The sequence below is a fragment of the Bos grunniens genome, chromosome 9 (genome assembly GCF_055505025.1).
Source record: "Bos grunniens cultivar Pamir isolate PY7600 chromosome 9, Bosgru_T2T1.0, whole genome shotgun sequence".
Lineage (NCBI taxonomy): Eukaryota > Metazoa > Chordata > Mammalia > Artiodactyla > Bovidae > Bos > Bos grunniens.
The window spans coordinates 43819481-43843846 of record NC_141173.1 but is presented as its reverse complement, the minus strand read 5'-3'; the positions used below and the strand labels follow the sequence as shown (position 1 = coordinate 43843846).

At 47.1% G+C, this 24366-nt stretch overlaps 1 protein-coding gene across 3 annotated transcripts in view; it reads right to left on the bottom strand.

Moving 5' to 3' along the window:
- BEND3 (BEN domain containing 3) overlaps positions 1-23220 on the bottom strand; it is a 33152-nt gene extending 9932 nt beyond the window's left edge. The window contains exons 1-4 of one of the 3 annotated variants that reach the window (XM_086317470.1): positions 22731-23220; positions 10160-10263; positions 7818-7865; positions 5858-6060 (exon numbers count right to left, since the gene is read on the bottom strand). In XM_086317470.1, the coding sequence (XP_086173596.1) occupies positions 5858-6060; positions 7818-7865; positions 10160-10263; positions 22731-23143 (768 nt within the window). In that variant the 5' untranslated portion in view covers positions 23144-23220. The remainder of the gene's footprint in view (positions 1-5857; positions 6061-7817; positions 7866-10159; positions 10264-22730) is intronic. The other 2 variants (XM_086317471.1, XM_086317472.1) reach the window with 2 other exon arrangements.
- Positions 23221-24366: the final 1146 nt, after the last annotated feature.

The following is a 24366-nucleotide window of genomic DNA, read 5'->3' as shown; positions in this document are numbered from 1 at the left end:
CTGCATTGCAGGCAGATTCTTTACCATCTGAGCTATCACGGAAGCCCTAATTATCCCATGGAGGTAATTAGGTAATTAGGGTCAGAGATCCCTGACCCTCCTATTACTGCCCGTGAGCAGAGGACCAAGGGCTACTGGGCTGGAGCGAGCCTGCTGTCCACCCCTCTCCCTGGTGGGGTCTCGTCCCTGAGACCTATCTGTACCCTCACCACACTGCATGATGGTTACCTGTGGGACCAGGTCTTCCCTACTCCATCTCCAGTGTCCTGCAAAGTGCCTGGGACACAGAGCGCTCACTGAACATTTGTTAAGCAGGGTAAAGTGTCTATCCCTCTCAAATAAATGTTTAAGAAAAATGTTCACAGAGGCTACTAGCTTCATGAATAACATGAGTGTAGGGAGGTATAAGGCCTCCCTGGTGGCGCAGTGGTAAAGAACCTGCCTGCCAATGCAGGAGACACGGGTTCGATTCAATCCCTGGGTCTAAAAGATCCCCTGGAGGAAGAAATGGCAACGCACTCCAGTATTCCTGCCTGGAAAACCTCATGGACAGAAGAGCCTGGTGGGGTCCATTCCGTGGGGGTGCAGAAGAGTCATACATATCTAAATACGACTATAGTCCTTGGAATCACAAAAGGTCACACACAACTTAGCGACTAAACAACAAAAATAAGGGAGGTATAAGGGAGTGGATGGGTCCTCTGCGTGACCCCTCACATGTCAGCTTCCTGTGTGTCACTCAGGAATATATAATGGTCCCTGTCTCAGGTACCAGGGTAGCTATGAGGATCTAATTAGATAATGAACATGATGCGCTGAGCCCACGTCTGAATCACAGTAAGTGCTTAATAAATGTTTACTGTTATAGTACGACTGTTATTAACAGTGCTCTTCCCAGCCAGAGCAGTGACAATACAATGGGCTTTTTATTGAACTAGTTGTAATGATTACTGCTGCTGCTGCTAAGTCGATTCAGTTGTGTCTGGGACTCTGTGCGACCCCATAGACAGCAGCCCACCAGGCTCCCCTGTCCCTGGGATTCTCCAGGCAAGAACACTGGAGTGGGTTGCCATTTCCCTCTCCAATGCATGAAAGTGAAAAGTGAAGTCGTTCAGTCGTGTCTGACTCTTCTCGACCCCATGGACTGCAGCCTACCAGGCTCCTCCGTCCATGAGATTTTCCAGGCAAGAGTACTGGAGTGGGGTGCCACTGCCTTCTCTGTAATGATTACTCTTAACTATTAAATAAAGAGGAGAACTTAAGAACCTGAGTTAAGGAAGGTATAAGTAACTTAAGAACTTAAATAAAAAGAGAACTTTCCTCCCGTGTAACAGTGTAAGTCACTCATAGAAGGAATTCTTAGAGGTCTGTTTGCCCTAAAGGCTGGGCTGGAGGAGTCCAAGAAGCACAGGTGAGCTCGAGGTAGGGTTTCAGACTCTTTTCAGTTGTTTAGTTCTGCTATATGGCAGAGAGCAAACGATAATTTTAAAAAGGAAGGAAGAAAGGAAAGAAACCACGTTACACACATCAGAAATATGGAGAAAGGAAGGAATGGAGACGGTTGAAAATCTTTACCCCTGAGGCAGCGTGTTTGGAACTGTGGTTTGTCATATGACCCATTCAGAAATGATGACACTGATTTGATAGATCAAGACCAGCATAAAAGAGGGAGGGGAGGAGGAAGTGTGAAAGACAGGAAGGAAAGAAAGAAAACAACAGAAAATATCAGAGGGCACTGCACACAGTAAATACATTCAAGAAATTCTGTTCTTTCTCTGTGTCTATATATTTACATACAAATCCAAATATGTGAACCGAATGACTCTGTAAGGTGGATTTACAACTGTTGAAAAGCACTGCCCTAATAAATTCAAAACTTCTTACCTGCTAATTCCTATAGATTATAAATAAGATTTTTAGCAATTTACTCACCATTAAATTTTACTGCACCAAAATAATTTTGGAGGTCCTACGGATTATGAGATTTACATGAGGTTTTACCAATGTAGAGAAATTTGAGTGTGTAATGCCAATTATTAAAGAAAATCATAATTATATTACAGCTGATTTTAGAAAGGGACAAGCAAAGGCTTTGTAACAAGCAGTTCCACTAATACATTTAAAATAAGATTCTATGCAGAGAGGTTACCAGAAACTCACATGCCATGCAACAAGAGTACATGTTCTTGAAGGGGATCTGCCTTCATTAATACTCGAAGTAGGAAATAAGCACAGAGAAAAGTTTTTGGGTGAACTGTCTGAACAAAACAAACAGAAGTAGTTTGACCCCCCCCACATTCCTACTGCAGGCAGAGGCCAGAGTCGATCAGAACTGGAAATCCCCCCAATAACTCTCACTAGTCAGCCTCATTAATAAAAATATTTTAGTTTCTACCAGGCATGTTAGAAACACTGCCATCAATACAAACATTTTTGGCTAACTTGCTTAAATAAAAATTAAGTTAGAGTCCCAGCAGAGGGCAATATTCCTCGCTCCCAGAGACCTTGGATACACAATTCAACATAGAACACGACACAAGCACCAAAGAGAAGGTCCTAAGATATGCCCACACTGAGGTTCTGTCCACTCAGTGCTCCATTTAATTCCACAAACACTGCCAAGGTGACGATGGACTGGCTGCATTTGCTGCTGCTGATAAAATCTCTGCTCAGCTGTCTAGGAGTATCAGGAAATCTTTAAATCTGAGCTACTTGGCACTGGTGTCTGGCTGACACCATTCCCAATTCTCCAAGGCTCATCTTCCAACCATATGGGAACTCTGCTACCCAGCTCAGGCTCTGCAGTACCAGATCCAATCGCACGTTTCGTTCTTCTGCTAGCACTCAGACCCAAGCAGGAATGCCCGACTCTCTCAGGTGGAGAATCTGACTGATCAAGAAGAAGCTGACGTAAAGTTACCAGTGAGGCACGAGCAGGTTATTAAGGGGGCTCCCACATGTCCATGCCCAGTGACATCTTGGGGATTGGGTCACCACGGAGAGGCTCCCAGCACTGAGCATCTTCTTCAGGACTCCAAATGCAAGAGCAGTCACTGAATTCAGTTCAATGAAAGAGGAATAGCTAAATGGTGCCCAGAGTCAGCAAACTGGAACACCAAGAAAGCAGCATGCCTCCAGTGTAGGGAACTGAGGACTGCTGTGGCATCAAGGGCAGACCATGCAAAAGGGCTCCTAGGGGGCTGGCAGCACCACTCAAAGTGAGGCAAGGGTGACGCTCTTCACTTTTAATAGAATGTTTATCTTCATCATCATCATCCTTAAATAACCAGGTATAGCTAGTGACAAGGAATGGATAAGCTGTCTACCACACAGAGCCAGTAAACAAATATTACAAGGCCCTGGGGACATAGGGAACAAGCCAGTCTCTGCCCTCATGGCTTTTATCCTTTGGGTCATCCTTACACTGCTGACAGTGTATGGCAAGGATGAAGAATGTGCTAACATGCCCCCAAAAATGAGAATCTGGGGGGATAAAGCAACTATAATGAGGGGTGAAGAGAAAGACCATAGGGATGGCCAAATATCAGAGCAGGAGCTCCTCACAGCATCTTACAAACACCCCACAATCCTCAGGGTCATCCGTGTTTAAGTGCAGTTCCAAATCAAGCAGGCGTGGGAGCGCTAGCCTCTTGGAGGCTCACTCAACTGGGAAGGGTCACAGTGCCTATCCGCTAGGGCTGCTGTGGAAACGACGATGAACCTCCAGCTGGGATCACAGTGAATGACACTTAGGAGGTCTTCAGTACATTTGCACTGATTCAACGAGATGGCATTTCCACTCTCCAGTTGAAAAACAAACCACAGGCACACTTTAGGATTAAAAACAAAGATACAAGGAACCCCAGGAGAACAAAGCTAACTTCTACCTGGCACAGGGCTCTTGAATATCACTCCCACTTCTGTGAACAAAAAGATGATTAGCAATAAAAATGCTGGCTACTCACCTCCCACATCTGCTGTATTTGGCTATGGTGCCTTTCCCAGCGGAAGCGCCAAATATGTCTTTATACAGCCTTTTGTTAAATTTTTGGAGGGAGGTTTTATTTTTCTTCTAAGCATTGTACTAAATGTCACTCATGAACAGGCCTTCAGCAATGATAGGGGTTTGAAGTGATGGACCTTTAGCATCAGGGCTGCCAATCAATTCCTCCCCTCGCCCTCACCCCCTTCCTTGGGGTCGAGGGAGAAGATGGAAGGTGCTCAGAATCAAGGGCGTTCAGGCCTGGGGTGTTTGGGAAGGCATCAGAAGGCCTCTCTTGGCAATTGCATGTCATTTTCCTCCTGATAAATGTGGAGGGAGGCAGCTGACCATAATGGGTGGTAGTTGGAGATGGGGGTTAGGGAGCAATAAATAAACCCTTCTGAAAACTGACATGGGGCAGGCTCTCTGCTGGGCTTGTCTCGATGCTCCACACAAGGAACCAATGAGGGAGCTGTGTCACTCCCATCACCATAGAGGGACCTGAGTTTGGGAGCTCATAGTACCAGCCAAAGGCTCCATGGTGAACTCCCCCTTATCTGACTCCAGGCTCCGATCATTCTGGAATTGACCATTCCTATGGGCTGGATCAGAGAAGGTGGGGCTCACCTCCTCGATATGAAGCAGGGTGCTGAGTGTTCTAAGTCACTCCTGACACCTCACACCAGCAACAAGGCTGCCCCACTGGCGTTCTGGCACTTGACTTAAACTTATGTGGAGGAGATACTAATTCTCTCATCACTGTTATATGGATTAAATGAAACAAGAAAAGGTATGTGGGGCTTCCCTGGTGACTCAGTGGTAAAGAATCCGCCTGCCAATGCAGGAGACACAGGTTCAATCTCTGGTCTGGGAAGATGCCAAGGAGCAATTAGGCCCATGTATCACAACTATTGAGCCTGTGCTCCTCAACCTGAAAAGTCCACACTCAACTACAGAGTAGCCTCTGCTTGCTGCAGCTAGAGAAAACCCAGCACAGCCAAAATAAAATAAATAAATGAATGTAAACCTCAGTGTTCCATGATGTGGAATGCAGAGCAGTCCTCATTATAATGTAATATAAACATGCATATTGAAATCCAGTGAAAATCTTAAATCTTATGACTTTGCTAATTAAGAAAAAGGATAGTTTTTACTTTTCAAAGGCTCACTAAATCTCTAAAACCTATCAACTCCCAATCTGCTGTAGCATCTAACAGAGGAGAATTAAAACAAACCAAGAGCAACCCAGGGAGTCCCAGGCGGACACCCCATGTATGGGCTAATGACAGTGAGCTCTGAAACTTGGGCTCTGTTGGACAGACATGAAGAAGTTGAAATGCCTACCTGGGTCCCCCAAAAAGTGTGTTGGGGAGGGGGAGGGGAGGGGGCTGGAGAGCTTGGGAAAATGTTCTGCTAAGAGTTTAAGGTGTGATCTGGCTATCTGCAGGGAGGCTCTGCTGACCAGGCATTCTCATCTCCCAAACTCCCCTCTCTCCTCAGTCTTCACTGTTTTGTGAACCTGTCTTGTCTCCCGTGGGAACTGCAGGCTGCTCGAGGGGACCACCATGACCAGTTTCATTTTCTCTCTCTCAGAATTCAGCCAAGTTCACTATAACCAGCAGGTGATTAGGAAATAAAGCAAATTTATAAAATAGGTAGGTTAGGGGTAACGGGCATATTATAAAATAATTGTCCTCTTTACAAAAAGATTCACTGAACAAGCTCCCCGAATAAATACAAAAGATGGACCTGATTTAGGAAAAGCCCTGCTGAGCCTCACTTGCTCCAGTAAGGTGCAGGCTATGTGAAATGTGGTAGGCTTTCATTAACAGTCCTTGCTGTCAACAAGTTCCTGCTTTCCCAGTAAGCCCTCACCTCGGGAATAAGCCGCCGCCTCTTCACGCTCGGGACTGAGTCCAGTGGGCCCTCGCCACCCAGGGGCTTTCTCTTGCTGGAATCCTGGACAGCAGTGAAGACGCCATCCAGAGGGTGCTTCTCGGCGGACCTGGAATTCACTGAGCAGTCCAGAGCAGCATCTTCGGCCTCTGTCTCCACTTTCACAGTGTTGTTTTTTAGAACTGTGGCAGAGAAGAAGTGGGGCTCAGTGGGGAGGCCACTGGGCAGAGCCTGGTTTAGCAGGGTCCCCAAGCACCAGGCTGTATGCAGCCACCTTTTGATATTCTCAAACAACAGTGTCAAGAGTAATAATCAATGAAACTGGCTTTCCAACCAGCCAATTTATATTTCACCACACTAGTCATGCTATACACTGATATTATATTCCAAGAACATTCAGTTTAAAGCAGCTTTTAAAGTCTTTTCTTGGAGAAGGGAGAAGAGATGGAAGGAGAAAAACACACTACTCTTTTAAATGGTGCTTTTAAAAAAGTAACCCTGGAAAGATACATAAGATACCGTAAGTGTGAGTGGAGAAGGATGGCAATCAGTAACGAGAGGAGACTTTTCCTTGATTTTTCATTGTGTATCTTTTAATACTGGGTTGGCCAAAAGGTTCGTTAAGTTTTTCCATAAGATAGCTCTAGTAGCTCTTAACTGTCTTTAATTTCATCAGAAACAATTTTGTTAGACTGTACTGTGATAACTATCATATCAGTGTGCATTTAAAAAAAAATCAAAATTGGTGAATTTTTGTGCAGCCGTTTTAATATTGAAGATGAAAAGTAGAAAAAGCAATGTTTTCAGTATATTGTTTTATTACTTCAAGAGAGGTAAAAATGCAACTGAAACACACAAAAGATTTGAGCAGTGTATGGAGAAGGTGCTGTCACTGATCAAATGCATGAAAAGTGGACTGTGAAGTTTCACTTTCAGAAGTCCAGAGACGGTCATACAGACCAGCTGAAGTTGGCAGTGATAAAATCAAGACATTAATTGAGCACAATCAACATTATACCACTCAGGAGATAGCCAATATATTCCCAATACCTCAATCAAGCACTAAAAATCATTTTCTCCAGCTTGGTTATATTAAATTGCTTTGATGTTTGGGTTCCATATAAGTTAAGTGAAAAAAAACCTTGACAGCATTTCCAGATGCAATTCTCTACTTAAATATAACAAAAATGGTCCGTTTTTAAAACCAGTTGTGATGGGTGATGAAATGTGGATATTGTACAACAATGTGGAACAGAAGTGATCATGGAGCAAACAATTAACCACCACCAACCACACCAAAAACGTCTTCATCCAAAGAAGGTGATGTTGTGTATATGGTGGGATTAGAAGGGAGTCCTCTACTACAAGCTCCTTCTGGAAAAGCAATCAATTCCAACAAGTACCGCTCCCAATTAAACCAACTGAAAGCAGTACTTGACAAAAAGTGTCTGGAACTAGTCAACTGAAAATGCATGATTTTCCATCAGGATAACGCAAGACCTCATGTTTCTTTTGATGACCAGGCAAAAACTGTTACAGCTTGTCTGGGAAGTTCTGATTCATCCTCTGTTTCACCAGACACGGCACCTTCAAATGTCCATTTATTTTGGTCTTTACAAAATTCTCTTAATGGAAAAAACTTCAATTCCCTAGAAGACTGTAAAAGGCACCTGGAATAGTTCTTTGCTCAGAAAGATAAAAAGTTTTAGGATGATAGAATTATGAAGTTGCCTGAAAAATGGCAAAAGGTAGTGAAACACAGCAGTGACTATATTGTTCAATAAAGTTCCTGGCGAAAATGAAAAATGTGTCTTTTAGTGTTACTTTAAAAACCAAAGGAACTTTTTGGCCAATCCAGTAGTTTTGAACCACGTGAATATATCTTGAAAAGAGTATTAAGTTAAACTACTTTTTAAAAAGAGGCTTTTTTTTTCTTTACCTTCTTCTACATCTTCACTGAATTCAGTTGCGTTCATCTTCTGTTCCACTAAAAGAAAAGACAAAGGCAAAGTCTTGACTTATTGTTTATTTTTTAAAATTTCACCCACCCATAAGAAATCCCCTTACCCTCCCAACCCTGGCTCTGGGTAACAGAAGGTTAAGTTGATATGACTCTGCAACATCAAGGAAAACTGCATCCTCTTGTTTGCAAATGCTCAGAAGCAGCCAAGCCTCCTGTGCACCTGCTGGGAGTTCTTCTCCAAGACTTTATGTGGGCAGAATGCATCTTAAAGCATCAACTGAGAGCCACTTATGGAATGAAAGGATCTGAGAAACTCAAGGCTTACAAAAGACCTCAGCTTGGATGATCTGTCAGTCCCTGCCTTAAACATCTAACCACAATGTGAAAAGGCTGACAAAGGTCCACAGCAGGCTGTGGAGCCTGTGAACCTGAGCTGAGGTCCTAAGATTCCAGGTGGTCCAAAAAGACCTGTGCTGTCCATGAGGGTGGCCACTAGTCATGCGTGGCTCCAGAGGACTCGAAATGTGGCCAGTCCAAATGGAGATGTGGTGTAAGATACATGCTGGATTTCAAAGACTCAGCAGGGCAAAAAGAATGTAAAATATCTTGTTAATAATTTTTATACTGATTACATGTTAAGATGATAATATTTCAGATTTATTGGTCTAAGTATTAAAATTAATTTCACCTTTTTAAAAATGGCACTGAGAATAGTGCCATACATTATAGCACTATGTGAGTGCCACTAGCAAGTTTAAAATTGCACATGTGGCTTTCACTACTGTTACTGGATGATGCTGGTCTAGCCCTTTCTTCAGAAGCAAGAGGAGAGAGGCACTATGGGTTCTTAAAGCTCCTGAGCTCCATACAGTCTGGTCCAAACCACTCTATTTATTGATGAGGGAATGAGACTGGAGGGGTTAGCAGCACCTCCTTCGTATGGGCTGCAGGGTCTGGTGGAGAATCAGGGGCTGGTTTCCCTGCCCCAGCCGAAATGGAATGGACATCATGGTTAAAAGTACCATTATGCCTTTGAGATTCCCCAAATAACGTAACAGCATGTCCACAAATCGGATAAAGTATAAATGTGGTAGTAATGTTGACAGCCTTTACTGATGACGTTGAGGAGTTGTGGTTCTTACCACTGGTGAAGCTGCCTGCAAGTACTGGGTGCCCATTCCAGTTAACTGATCAGAGGGCAACAGGCGTAACTTCACGAAATTTGTATAAGGAAGGGGGATGCCATCTACAAAGTTCAGTAAACCATTCAACAAGCAACTGTGGAATGGTGTGCGGTCCCGTTTTAGACAGGTCAGTGGAGGGACAACCAGAGGATGACCTGTGTACAGGCTAACAACTTCAAAGGTCACTAAGAATAGCAATGCACAATGCATGGCACTCTTCTCAGTCATCACAATTAGTTCATGACAGGAACAAGTGTCTTCATCTCTGTGTTACTAATTTTCAAAGGAATGAATAAGAAATTTTAAGATTTATTTGAAACTGAAATTAATTACTACTTACTAAACTATCTACTATCTGAAAAAGACATGCAGGGAGATTGAGTGAATATAGACAGTGAGTCAGTCAACTTCAAGGGGCCAAGAACCACTTTACCAGAGCTGAATTTTTATCAAAGACAATCTCCACTGTATTCCAGGGAAATAAACCTCAAGTCTGGGTATCTCTGAGGGGAGAGCTCCAAGTAGGTGGCGGGGCATCAGTACTCTTTTCAGACAGCAAGGTTGGCCAACGCTGGGTAGAAACTCAGGCCTGACTGGTAAGGGGCTTCTCAAGGAGATGAGAATGAGCCTCTCCGGCCCAACCTTGACCAAGACTGGGCTGCCACCTGCCCCTGGAGACCCTACTGCACCACCACAGAACCGGTCTCCTCAAGTGAGAAACAGCCGAACGGCGGAGGAGGAGAGAGTGCGGGGCAGCCGGACAGGGCCCAGTGCACAAAACCAATGACATTCTGGAGAGGAGAGGCAGGGATGGGAGAAGGTGGCACAAGGCTTATTTGGGGGTGGTGCGGGCTGGAAATCCACAAAGCCTCTCCGGCTAAGCAGAAAGCATGAAAAGGACAAGTGACTCCTAGAGGAAAACAGGAGGTGATGAGAAAACCTGGCAGAGAACCACAGGCACCAAGCAAAGATGGTCTGGATAGTTGACACTCCACTTCAGAGGAGCAGCGAATGTGGAGGTCCCCACGAGAGTGAGACTCGGTGAGCGCCACCGTGCCACGCCGCCAGCTCAGCACCTGAATCCCGAGCTCTGCTGCTTCCCAAGGCAGAAGGCGATGAAGGAAGGGTACACACCTGAGCCGCCTGCGGGTGGCAGGAGGGCCGGAGGGGGCTGCGCAGCCTCACGGGTGAGGTGGGAGGCAGGGGTGGCGGCTTCCTGGGCACTCAGAGTGCATCTGCTTTGGAAAACATTTCCGTGTTCATTTATAGACCAGTGACAGATGCTAGATTAGCACAGAAATCACCCAGAATGCAGTGTGGTGGGCCCCTTCTCTCCTAGACAGTGAAGAAGCCATGCTCATTGAGAAGCTGGGCAATGTCCCATCTGCAAGGCCTGGAAAACTAAGTGCCTCTGGCTCATGTGCTGGGGAGTGAGGTGAGGGTCCCCATTCACATCCCTGGCCTGCAAACTTGGGGCCTGGTGCTGCCCGGCCATTTCATGTGGCCTCCATCTCACCCTGAGCGATTTCAATCCCAATTTTACCAATAAAAAATACCAAGGGCATATACCTTCAATATTTACCATTTTTATTTGTCATGCATACTTCAATGAAGCTGAAAAATTATTTTTATGTCATTCTGATTACAGGAATAAAGAATTTGACTACTGCAAGGGGAAGGAGGTACTTGATCAGTGTCACGCAGCTAATAGGTGGTAGAATTAGGATTCAAACCAAATCTGTGTATATCTCCAGTCAGCCACCATGAGAGGGAATAATAGAATTTGCATTCTTCTGTTAAGAGTCTTCTGATGAACACCGAGGGCAGTTTCCAGCCTTGGATGTCTCTGACCACTAGCATCTGGAAATCTCCTTTCACCTGCATGTCACTACCAGGAAGACAAGGCTGCTCTGTGCTTATACAGACTCCATAATTTGGAAGTACTGACAAGAAGGATGGGACGTGTGGGTTGCTTCCGGGTATTCCAAGCTGACGTACAGACAGCGCGTCAACACCATCCCATCCCTCCACTTCCTGGTCACCTTCCAGATGAAGGTCACAAGGCTATGCATCCTGGGCGGACACTAAACACCCGCATGCCAAGCATGCCGCAGAAATTCCTTTCGATTACACAACTATAGGTTCTGTGAGAGCTGCCAACTTCTGCAGCGTCCCCCACCAGGCTGCTAGGATTACAATCTCCTTTGCCTGCAAGTCTTTGGAGCATTTGTTTTACCATTCTCTCCTTCTCAAAATCTTCTTATCCCTTCACCACGAATCTCAAAATGTGAGACAGTCTAACCATGCATCCCCGTGTCCCTGAAAATCAGCTTCTCCCCTAAAGGTGCCTGTTTCATGTTCCTGACCAAGCCCAGGGGAACACTGAATCTAGCGAAAGGGGCGTGTGTCACTTGCTGCTGCCTCTAGTTAAAACGCATAGGCCCTAAGACACGGATGACCTCTGGGAGGGTAACTCTCAAACAGGACTAATCTCCAGTGAAGTCAAGTCGCTGAGTCATGTCCAACTCTTTGCAACCCCATGGACTGTAGCCCACCAGGCTCTTCCATCCATGGAATTTTCCAGGCAAGAGTACTGGAGTGGTTTGCCATTTCCTTCTCCGGGGGATCCTCCTGACCCAGGGATTGAACCCAGGTCTTCCGCATTGCAGGCACACTTTACTGTCTGAGCCACCAGGGAAGCCCAATTCCAGTAGTTACTCCAATTAGTGAAAATGCTAGTTTTTTGTTTAACCAAATAGCCTAGAAAGCCTCAGGTGAGGTGACCATCACTGGTAAAGTAAGGTTTTAAATACTTTAAAACCTTTAAGTTTTACATAGTATACATAGAGTATACATAGAGTATATATAATTTTGTTAGAATATCCAATAGTCTTTATCTTTCTTCATAGAGTGAGAGGATAGTGTAACCCCAAATGTTTAAGAAACAACAGGATGCTTGAGACACTCAAATACCAAATTACAAAGGATAAGTTGCTTAAATTGGCTACATAAATGCAGTAGCCCTGGGAGGCCTACCTCTGGGCCTCATGCTGGAAAAATGGCTGAATCTGCCTCCTGCCTATCCTGGCTGGGAGCTGGAAGTGAGGGCGGAGCAAGACAAGGGGCGAGCGGAGCAGTGGGAACCAGTCACTGGTGTTTCCAAAGAGCCAGTTCTAAGAGATCCCACAAACAAGTGGAAAAGCAGAAAAGACTTACCAATTATAGATAACTGAGAGAGTGCACTTTATAAAGGGAAGATACTTAAAGTCTTCTTTTCTTTTGACTAGATACACATGCATCCGAAAATTCAAAAGGTATAAAAGGACATTGGTTAAAAAAGCTCCCTGTTCTCCAGTCACCAGGTTATTAGTCTCTTGGAGGCATCTCATTGGTTTTCCTGAGTTTTTCCATAGACACTCTGTACCAGAGGGTCTCAAAATGGGACGTGAGTTGCCTGCACGGACTGCGTTTCTCTCCCCGACTCCAGCGCTAGTGGAGTCAAGCTGGTAACTTGCAATTGTCGGTGGTGGGAACTTACACCACGGAAACTGACATTTGTACAAACCTTGGGTTCTGCGCTTTTTTTTTTTCCCTTTTTGGAGAGTCTGTTTATCAGCACATCCAAGGCCCTTTCACAAGGTCCATGAAATCAAAACTATTTTCATTACACTGGGGTGCTGTTGCCTCCTTCATTTCACAGGTGTGCTACATGATACTTTATTATGCAAAAGATTGAATACAGAGGCAGATATAAAACCTCTGCAGTCTTCGATTAAGTCTGATACTAAAGAGATTTGCAAAAGATGTAAACAATACCACTTTTTCACTTATTTTCTTTGGAAAAATAATTTTTTTTCCATAAAAATATAGTGTCGACATTAATTCATGATGCCCTGGAGAAAGGAATGGCAATCCATTCCAGTATTCTTGCCTGGAGAATTCCATGGACAGAGGAGCCTGGTGGGCTGTAGTCCACAGGGTGGCAAAGAGTGGGATACGACTAAGTAACTAACACTTTCACTTTTCACTTTTCAGGTAATGGATTTATTTTGGTTATTTTTCAGTGAATTGGTAAATAAATATTTAAACTTTTTTTTTTAGTTTCTACCACGTAAATATTGACAGGAACTCATATAAACAAAAGTTCTTTGGGGGTCCTAAATAATTTTTAAAGGTAAAAAGGGATCTTGAGACTAAAAGGTTTAATATCCTTGTTCCTTGCTTCTTTGGCTTAATGTATCATGAAAATCTCTGTATCACTTTTTATTTTAGTTTAAATTCCCCTAGAAGCAGATTTTGATGCGAGGATTTGGAGAGAGTCGTTTCTTTGGGAGAAGACAGAGAAGGGCTGAAAACCAGTAAGGGGGCCTGTTAATGGGCTTCTGGTGGGTGAGCTGAGGGGCTCCCCAGCTCACCTGGGCACCCCTGGAGCGGAAGCCCTGCTGTGCCATTCCCTTCCACCTCCTCCCCACACTGCCCAGTGCTCTGCCACTCCACAAGGACTCAATGCAAAAGACAGCTGCCTACACCATGGAAGAGGCTGTGCTAAGAGCTCTACTAAGTGGACATAAGCTAACAAGCTTAGGGAGCAGACACGCTTCTTAGGCTCATTTTACAAGTGAGGAAACTGAGGTAGAGTTTCAGAGGCAAATGGGGCCTCAGAAATCATATTGGGTGGCTCAGTGGTAAAGAATGCAGGAGACACGGGTTTGATCGCTGGTCTGGGAAGACCCCACATGCTGTGGAGCAACTGAGCCTGTGCGTCGCAACTACTGAGCCTGTGCTCCAGAGCCCGGGAACTGCAACTGCCGAGTCCGCTCACCCCAAAGCCTGTACTCCACAACAAGAGAAAAGCCCATGCAGCAGTGAAGAGCCAATACAGCCAAAAATAAATAAAATTATTTTTAAAAAAGAAATCATCTTGTTTAATAGGTGTGATACCCAAGGCTCAGAGAGGTTAGTTAGTAGCATGCTCAAGATCCTGCGTCGGGAGTCACTCCCAGGAGCCCTGTGCTTTAGCAGTTACACTCCCACTGAGTGATGGCTGCTGGTGGGGTGACTGTCCTCTGTGCAGAGGGGATCGACCGACCGTACAGCTTATTTACAGGGATTGAAGCCAACACAGGGTAGAGATGGGAGGGCCTGGGGGATGAAGATGGAGCTCTGGGAACTTCTGTTGGGAGGGGATGATGGGTAAACACCAGATGATAACAGGAACAGGAAGGAAAGAGCAGTCAGAACCTCAAGGTTAGAAGATATTACATTGAAGTTTCTATAACAACCATAAGTCCCATCTAATAAACACAGGCCGCATGCCGCAGCTGTGTAGAAGACCACTGGTGCTTACAATTTTGTGACATGGATACAAATAATTTTAAATTGATATATACTTTCAACATGCTTGAAGAAAGTATTTGCTTTGGAAATAATGCTGCCAATGTTTAAATGGGTATATCTTGATCTTCTTCATCACTTTCAGCTCCTAAAGACCTACAGCCAATCTTTCTGTCACAGAGAGCCCCACACACTTGACAATTATGATAGGAAACAAGCAAAGGTCAGAAGAGCAAAGAACCTGGGCTGGGGGTCTTTAACTTGAGCTGATCTCAGGTTAAGCACAGGCAGGAACTCTAGTGTCAGGCTGAGGAGATCCTGGGGCAGAGGAAGCCCCCTGTAACTGCAGTCATTACTGGGGGTGGTTTAGTCACTCAGTCGTGCCCAACTCTTGTGACCCCATGGACTGACCGGTAGCCCTGCCAGGCTCCTCTATCCATGGGATTTTCCAGGCAAGAATACTGGAGTGGGTTGCCATTTCCTTCTCTAGGGCATCTAATTACTCATAAATTCACAAAAAGCTGCAGAAAAAATGGAAGGAACAACAAACTCAATATGACCTGGATTGAGACCACCTTTGATCACTACTGTTATTTCCAATATACAAAGTTAGAAAGTCAACTGCTAGACATTTTTCCCAACATGACTTCTAAACCTCTACTGACAGGAAGAACTGAGCATTAAATTAAGTATAAAGATTCAAAATCAATCGTTCATCACAGCGCCACATAGTCAATAACAACATACTTCAAAGTTCAGTGGGGATATCTCTATAATTAAAAAATGCCATAAAGCAGACAGAAGAAAACATTCCAAAATGTTAATTACCTCCAATTAGGATGATTATGGAAAATTCTCTTCTTCAGTTTCCTCTACTTTCCAAACATTCTACAATGAGCATGCAATTCTTTGAAACTGAGACATTTTTTTAAATAAAAAATAAGAAGTTTTGCAATCTTCACTGCCTAGCCATGTCATATTCTTAAGTTATACCCATAACAGCAACAAGCTAAGAACATAAAATCAAATCCATTCAAGCACTGAAATTACTGATGCTCTAAGAAACAATACAATAACTGACAAACTAGTGCAGACCTTTCATTTTGTAACTGTCCCTGAATTACTGACTCTGAAAGTGTAAAAAATTCCTCAGTACAGAGTATGCGGAAGATCAGAAAAAAGTCTCATCTCAAAAGCTCAGGTGTGAACAAGAAGGTGAAAAGATCAGCTTTGAACAGTAAGGAAATATCGTTTCCTTGTGGGTATATTATAGGCTTCATCAGTTCATTGCATGATATGTGGGAGTGTTTTTCGAAATAAGCCAAATCCATTCATGGGATGGGAAAAAAAAACCCCCAAGCCTGGACCAAGTACTCCGGATCAGGGACCTGAGCTGAGCGCTGAAGTCAGGGCATTTAGAGAGTCTGTGGTTGTCCAGGGAAGCACCTTAGCAATTCTCCAGCCAGGCTTGCTGGGTTCCTGCTTTCTGGATGACGGCTGGCCCCTTCGGGGTTCTCTCAGGTCTGTGCCCGAGTACCTTGGGAGACTTTTTACCCACACTTGGAGCCCTCCTTCTCTGACTTCTCAAAACCAGACTAAACTGGGCAAGTCAGGGACCTGCTCCAGGGGCCGTGGCTCCAGGGTGAAGCAGCAGGATGCAAAGCAGAGAGGGGAGGGGAGGTCTGGGAGCTGAGGAGTGGCTGGGCCACAGAAAAAGGAAGGAGTGTGCCGAGGTCACCGGCTCCAAGTGTGTAACAAGGAGTCACGCGAGAATCTGCCAGAGAGGTGGGGTGGTGGGGTGTCTTTGTTAGGAATTGGATGCGAGACCGCAGCAGAGCAAGCAGGGGGCACCTGGCTTAGAGGTCCCTTGGCAAAGCCCTCTGCCTGCACTGGATCACTGGGCTCTTGGGTTCTTCCCTAAGCGCCCCAAATGTCCTCTAGGGCCGCCCCCAGGGGCTGGGAGTCACCCAAAATGCCTCAGTTGAGAGACTCTAGCCCAGGCTAATCAGAGGCGCCGGAGACTTGTGGCTGCCCGAGTCACACAGGACAAGCGCCAGGCCCAGAAATGGGAAGTACTTGGGCTTCCTGAAACCTCGACGTGCAAATCCCGGCCAGCTGACTCAGAACTCTGCTCCACCGCCTCGGAAATGTCCACAGGACTTAGGACTCGCCTCACAACGAGGTTTGTCCCCAAGACCTGGCCCAGCTGTGTACCCTCAGGCTACCCTGGAGCAAGTCCTCCTGACCTCCATTCCTGTTTCCGGAAGCAAAGTGAGGCAAATTCGCACTCCCCCAGGGCCTCCTTGAGAATCTGAGACCCAGAACAGGAGTGATAAGAGCCTGAGACTTTGGGGACAGTGGCTGTGCAGCCCCGCCACATACAAAGGGAGAACAGGCCCAGACCATTTCAACGGTGTTATCAACAAAATACACGCTAGGATTTAAACGGTTTATACTTCGGGCTTCCCGGTGGCTCAGAGGGTAAAGAATCTGCCTACATTGTGGGAGACCTGAGTTGATCCCTGGATCAGGAAGATCCCTTGGAGGAAAGCATGGCAACCCACCCTAGTATTCTTGCCTGGAGAAGTCCATGGACAGAGGAGCCTGGCAGGCTACAGTCAATGGGGTCACAAAGAGTTGGACACGACGGAGACTAAGCACAGCACCTGCTGTTCACGGAAAGCCACATGATCTGACTTTGTGAAACCTCCCCATTGCAGGTCACACTGATGTTTAAAAATTAAAACATAGAAAACGACAGGGGTGGGATGCGGTGGAGGTTCAAGATGGAGGGGACATATGTACACCTATGTCTGATTTATGCTGATGAATGGCAGAAACTAACACAATATTGTAAAGCAATTATCCTCCAATTAAATTTTTTTTTTTTTAAAAGGAAGACATCAGCTAACATTCATGTAGCACTGGCTCCAAGGGCTAAGTTTTACACATTCACCTGTGCAATCCTGGCAAAAATCCTCTTACTTCACAGGCAGAGAAGTGGGAAGCAGCAGGCTGTGCCTCCGTTGGAGTGCTCCAGAGAGTAAGCCGAGGGAAAGAGGTGGGGTGGACTCATGCTGGCTTTCCAGCAAGAGCTGGGACTAAAGGGGGCTCAACCATCCCTGCTTGGCTTTCTCCCTTCCTTACTGAGCACACATCTGTAGGCTGGGCTCAGATGCAGAAGCAAGTCAACAGGCCAAATGGGCCTTTGGATTACCAAGTACAGCTGATCAGTACAGCTGATGTGGAAGAAAATGGAACTCCCTACTAAACTTCAGGGGCAGACGACCTGGGTTCTATCTAACCCTGGCTTCACCTACGTTTAGCTTCTACCGCTGGGCAAGAGGCTTACCCAGCCAAGCCTTGGTGCTTTCTTCTGTAAAAGGAGCTGCACACCACTACCTTACCTCCTAGACTCTGAAAACTACAGAGGAGAAAGTGCCTGGCACACAGCACTCAGTAAATGTTACTTAATATAAAGTCTTTTTTTTTTTTCCTTAAAGATGCATTAAGCACATTTTAATAGTGAATATTTTAAATATTTTTAAAAATTAAAAAAAAATGGTTTAAAACTTTGAAAAAGTTTGGTAATGTTTCTTTCAAATAAAAGAAAAAAGAAACATTACACTGGAAAGGAAGAAATCAAAATGCTCTCCCTAAGGACAGGAAGAATGTTCCCATGCCACCCACCCTTGCTGGGCTCAGTCTCTGGGTCTGCAGGGATGGCTGGGAGCCTCGGTGCTCTCAGAACCCGGCCCTTTAGGCAGTGGCATCCTGCCCATGGGACTTGCAGGACATGTTTGTAATTTGTCTTTATTTTTAGACACATCTGCAAATGCAGTTCGAAAAATACCAGTCTTCAGAAAACCAGGGCAATTTCCCCCTCGAGTTTTTCTAAAGCTCTAATTGTCGCTTCCCTCCTTACTCTGTCGGAGCACAGCCTCATCCTTCGGTGCAGTGAAGGACGACCTCACAGCCTGCGATGCGGCGTCTCACCCTTCAGACACTGCATTTGCTGAATGTGACTAAATGTGACGTCTTTCTCAGCTAAGGGCTTCTGCTTATTAAGCCCTCCCTGGCCTCACAAAGGACTGGCTACCTCCTTCAACATCAGTGGTAGGAGGTGTCAGACTCTGCTTTTAACTTTAACCTTGGCGTCCAGAAACTGGGGTCAAGGAGAAAAGGAAGGCCAGCATATCCCAGCAGCCACCCACGTGACGGATTAGACAATGGTGACTAACTTTCCTAGAGATATAAGCAGAGTTTCCTCCATACTTCCCACTTTTACAAATGTGCCGTCTTGTGACCACATGAGCTAATTACTAAACCCCCACATTCCCAGCCTCCCTCCTTCAGTTTACTAGCTCCATGCTCAACCCCTTGCAAACAAGAAAAGAACTGAGCAATCAGTGCCTTTACAGATACCAATGCAATGGTGTTTCACTGGCCATTGATAACTGAAAATCAGAGGAGGAGGAGAGGAGAGGAGAGGAGAGGAGAGGAGAGATGGTGGTTAGTAGAGAACAAAAACCTTGTAAGGGCTGATTTTAAGAACAGCCAGCCTTCCAATCTGTGGGTTCCTAATCCGAGGATATGGAGGACTTGCTGTAACAGACTTTGAGCATCTGGAGATTTGGAATCTGAAAGGGGCCCTGTATCCAATTCCACACAAATATTGAGAGATGGCTGTTACATGTGTTTCAGGTAGAATTAAAAATGGAGGAAGAGGGAAATATAACTGCCATACGACCCAGCAATCCCACTGCTGAGCATACAAACTGAGGAAACCAGAATTGAAAGAGACACGTTTACCCCAATGTTCACTGCAGCACTGTTTACAACAGCTAGGACATGGAAGCAACCTAGATGTCCATCGGCCGACGAATGGATAAGAAAGCTGTGGTACATATACACAATGGAATATTACTCGACTATTAAAAAGAATGCATTTGAAATCAGTTCTAATGAGGGGGATAAAACTGGAGTCTATTATACAGAGTGAAGTGAGTCAGAAAGAAAAACACCAATACAGTATATTAACACATATATATGGTATTTAGAAAGATGGTAAAGATGACTTTATATGCGAGACAGAAAAAGAGACACAGATATAAAGAACAAACTTTTGGACTCTGTGGGAGAAGGCGAGAGTGGGATGATTTGAGAGAATAGCACTGAAACATGTGTATTATCATATGTGAAACAGATCGCCAGTCCAGGTTCCATGCATGAGACAGGGCACTCAGGGCTGGTACACTGGCACCACCCTGAGGGATGGGATGGCGAGGGAGGTGGGTAGGGGGTTCAGGATGGGGGACACATGCACACCCGTGGCTGATCCATGTCAATGTATGGCAAAAACCACTATAATACTGTAAAGTAATTATCCTCCAATTAAAATAAATTAATTAATAAAAAAATATATAAGTTGAGTAAATTAAAAAACAAACAAACAAACAAAAAAAAACGGAGGAAGAGTATGTTACCAGGTGAGCTGCTGAGAAAATTGAGCTGTAAAGCAGCTGTGCGGGACTTCCCTGGCATCCAGAGGTTCAGACTCTGTACTTCCAGTGCAGGGGGTGCAGGTTTGGTCCCTGGTCAGGGAACTAAGATCTTGTAAGGTGCAGCCAAAAAGTAAATAATTAGTTAAAAAAGAGAAAAACAACAGTTTGTAAAATGTCTGATCTTTCAGTGACTAATAGACCAGGCATTAACACCAGTCCAAGTGAAACTGCACCACTCCTGTTTGACACATTGAAGGCCTGATGCCAGGGTGGAGAGCCCTTAGCTAGGCATGTGCATGCCATGTGTGGCAGCTCATTCCAGAAACCACCACAAGAGCCTGGACTGAAATGATAATCCTGCAAGAGATACTGGAACATCAGAAGGGGAAGAGTCACTGTTCAATCTGCTGAGGAAAGAACAGCAAGATAATGCTCACAAAGCACGTATTTCATGTGTGTGTGTCTGTGTGTGACTTTAAATTTTATTTTTTTTAATTACCATACAGCAAAATTTACTCTCTGGTTGAGGGGGGGAGGGCATACAGTTCTATGAAAGGTAGCACAGATATACATATCCCTGTAGCCACCATCAAGAGGATACAGAAAAGTTCCACCATCCCAAAAGCTGATTCTACAAATAATTCCCCCAAACTTGCTTTAGCCAATAATAGGCACAATGAATAACAGGGGAGGAACCATAATTTGTCATCAAAATTAAGTGCCAGGAAAAACAAACACATCACACTCCAACCTCCCATACACTGAATTTTTTTTGCTGGTTGACTAGCAGCCTTCATGTGTCTCTATATTATAAAATTTGAGGTATTTACAAGCCACATCCCTCTATTTTTTCACCGTGGAATCAATACAATTCATAAAAGCATGCTATTTCTTGTTGCTTCAGGGCTTTCCAGACAAGTAGCTGGTGGGACATTCTGCAGGAGATTTAAAATTTCACCTAATCAAACCAAGGGTAGATTCCAGTTCTTTTCTTCCTAATTATTAGACATTCTCCTCTTCTTTTGCTCACTTAAGGGATGCTTAAAAACTCAGAAGTTCGCAAGTGGGTAAAGTAAATGTGTCTAAGTGGTACCTTTAACAGACTACTGGGATGCTGACCAGCTTGTCTACTAGGTCCTAAATGGTCTTGCTTTTGGAGGTTACTAATGCTTTGTGCGTGATGGGAGATGGGAAGGACATAAAACTTTGTTAAATCCCTTCAACAAGGAGATGGCCTCTATGGCAATATCTACGTTCAGTTGTGGAGTTGTTATGTGATGGATATTTTAAAGGCTCTGGTTTTTCCATAAATTTATTTCAAGGGCCATGAGCATGCCAGCCAGCCCACTAATAGGAACAGGATACACTGGTCCTCTTTCTCCTGGAATCCAAGAGGTTCTCCGTATTCATTTAGCAAAACTTTACTGAGCACCTACTAAGTTATCAGATCCTGGGTTAGTGGCTGGGGATGTAAAACTGTTAAGATATAAAATCTCACGCAACCTCAGTACTGAGGTAAGGGACATGAAACTGGAAACTAAGGATGGATGGTTTAAAAGGGGGGTGGGGGAGGAAAGAAAAACCAAAGAGGGTGGGACTGGGAGTGTGCATAACAACAAAAAAACCCCTCCACAGTGTCAATCCTTCTGGGACAACAGGAGCCAGCCCCAGCCCGAGAATTCACTTCCTTGCCTCAGTTTCCCACAGCCTCAGCTTCAGGGCACTCCACGTGTTGCCCCGTGGCACGGGGAACAGTTAATAAGTTACAAAAGTTACGTTAAGAAGGTGAACTTGAACGTTTCCGACGCTGAAGCGCACAGCTCTCTTCCGCACATCCTCTCCCAGTTGGCATTTGAGTGTAAAATTCTTCCAGACAGGCCACCTGAGCACTCAAATTCCTTTACCTCTGCAAAAAACCTTGGGAAAAAACGTTTCGGCACGCAAGGCCCTGACGAGCACTGCAGCACAACTCACGGGCGCAGCGTGCACAAAGTCTGCGTGGGAATCACGTTTACAAGAAAGAGGGAGGGGGCGGTCACGAGGGGCGGCGGGCGCCAGGGCTCCGGTTCCGCGGCCGGCCGGGAAGGCCTCGCGCCAGCCGGGCGCACGCCCAAGGCGCCGGGCCCGCCTCCTGCTCCCGGGCAGCGGGAACCGCGAACCGCGCCGTGGACGGCCCGGGAGGGAGCGCTGCGCCCCCTGGCGGCGGGGCCCGTCCCTGTCCGCTGCCGGCCGCCGGCCGTCGCCGCCGCGGGCCTGCCTCGCTCCATTTGCTGACTCCGGAGGCAGCGTCCCTCCGAGCGGCGGCTTCTCGGGCCTCCCGCTCCCTGCTCCGTATCTTCCTCCTGTCCCCGCCCCCTACTCCTGCTCTGACACCCCTCTTCTGCACGCCGAGCCCGTTCCCAGCCGCAGCCCGGCGGAGCGCAGACACCGAGCCCGCCGATGGCTTCGCAGAGCCTTCCGGCGGCCCCGGCCGCTCCATCGCGGCGCCCGGCGGGGGTGCGGGGCCGGCGCGCGGCGCGAGTGGGGCGGTGGCGGCGCGGACTGTTCCACTGCGCGTTCCCCCCCGCCCCCGCGCGGCGCGCGTGCTCCCCGGAACGCCATGGAGCCGCCGCGTTCCGAGCGGGCACAAAGGGGCGCGCGGCACAATGGGCGCGGCGAGCCCGTGGGCGCCCGGCGCCCGCTCCGGCGACTCGGCCCTGCGCGGGGGTGGGCGCCCCTCCCGCCGAGCGCTCTCCGGGCAGCCCCCCTACGCGTCCCCTCCCTTGCTCCCGCCCCCCACCCCGGCATGGATGTTGCAGCCACTAGCCCGTCCGTCTGCTCTGGAGCCGCCGCCACCGCGCGGCCGGCTTGAACCGCCCCGCACTTACCTGGGACACGAGTTCTGTACTTTGCAGAGCGGGCCCGCGCCGAGTTGGGGCGCCACGTGGGGGGTAGGGGGAGCGCGGGGCTGGGGAGTGGGGGCCGCGCGCGGAGGGCCAGGCCGGGGCGGCCCGGGGAGTTGCTGGGGGCAGCGGGCGGGCGCCGTGTATTTTCCCCTCTCTTTGTGTGTGTCCGTGCGCTGCGCTCTCGCGTGACGTGACGGGACTCCGTGTGTCATTTCCGCACAAGGACACAGGAGCCCCCGCTGCAGTGGAACCACAACCCCTCCGCCCCCACCCCCAGCCCGCCCCTCCCCCTCAGCGGGGCACACGCGGGACCGGCGGCGGCGCTCGGGCGTGAACGGCCGCGGCAGGGAGCTGGGGCGCGCACTCCGGGGACCCGGGCGGCCCAGCGCGCTCATCCGGTGCCGCGCCGCTCCACGTGGGCCCGCGCCCGCTGCCCGGGGCGGGGGGCGGCGGCCGCGCACCCACGGTGCGCCGGGCCAGCGCTGGCTAACAATGTACCCTGCACATCGTGTGTTCTCCCCCCGCGACTCATTTCTCTAAAACGTGGTTTCTCAGACCCGAGGAGTTTAACCTGAAAAGCCTCTTTTTCTACTTTTTTTTTTTCCCCTCCGCGGATCGGCGACTGTGCGGGGCGCCTCCCTCCGCGCCCGCGCCTTTCCCGCATTTTTTGGGATCTCGGCCGTGGCCCTGTACCCCCCGGGCGAGAGTTCCCCCGTCCGATGGGCACAAAGACTTCGGGGCGCGGGGACCCTAGTGGCCCCCGCGGAGCCTGCATGGAGTCTGGCGGGCCGCGGGAGACTGACCCCGGCGCTGGGAAACACTGGCTCTGGCCACTCCCCCAGTAGGGTGGCCGCCCTCTCTTGTAAGTCTAAGAGCTAAAATCTGCCTTCTACTTGTAACCCGAAGTTTTGAGGTTTGAGGCTGCGGAGTCTGAGATTCATAAGTGCGCGGGCTCACAGACCCACATGCCACAGACAAACCCACGGGATAGCTGCGCCGAGCGCTTAAAATAGAAAAACACGAGTCACCAACTCAATAAAGGCTCATTCTTTCTACTCCTGACTCCCGGACTGGAGATTGCAAGTTGATAAATAACGAAACCTACCCCTCGGGTATTTTCTCCAGTCTCAATGACTTCAAGGGGTGTGGTGTGTGAGGGTCAGGGAAGCCCAACCCAACAGTTAAGCCACGTTTATATTTAAGGCAAACAATGAGAATGTAAAATTTAAAAAATCCTTTAATTTGCGGGTCGAAGAAAGTATAAAAAGAAAAATGCAAATGATCCCATCTGCTGCTCACAGCTGACTGGCTGCAAGGGGGGACCATGTGGCCCGGCCCTGCGCGGTCAGTGAATTGGTAGAATAGATTTTAAAAAGAAGGCATATGCTGGCTCCTTGCTGCCCGGGCGCGGGGAGGGTTTGAATTAACGTATAGTTTTGCATTACGTATCCTCTTCCAGACCGCTCCAACTGGGAATTTAGCAATTATGCAAGTTCTTCCCCTTTGGGTTTGAAATCTATAGGCAAGTGGTTATCTAAGACCTTTGAGTTTCTACATGGAACATTCTCGAACTGATTTTGAAAAGTCAGTACTAATTGCTATGCAAAATTAGCAAGCA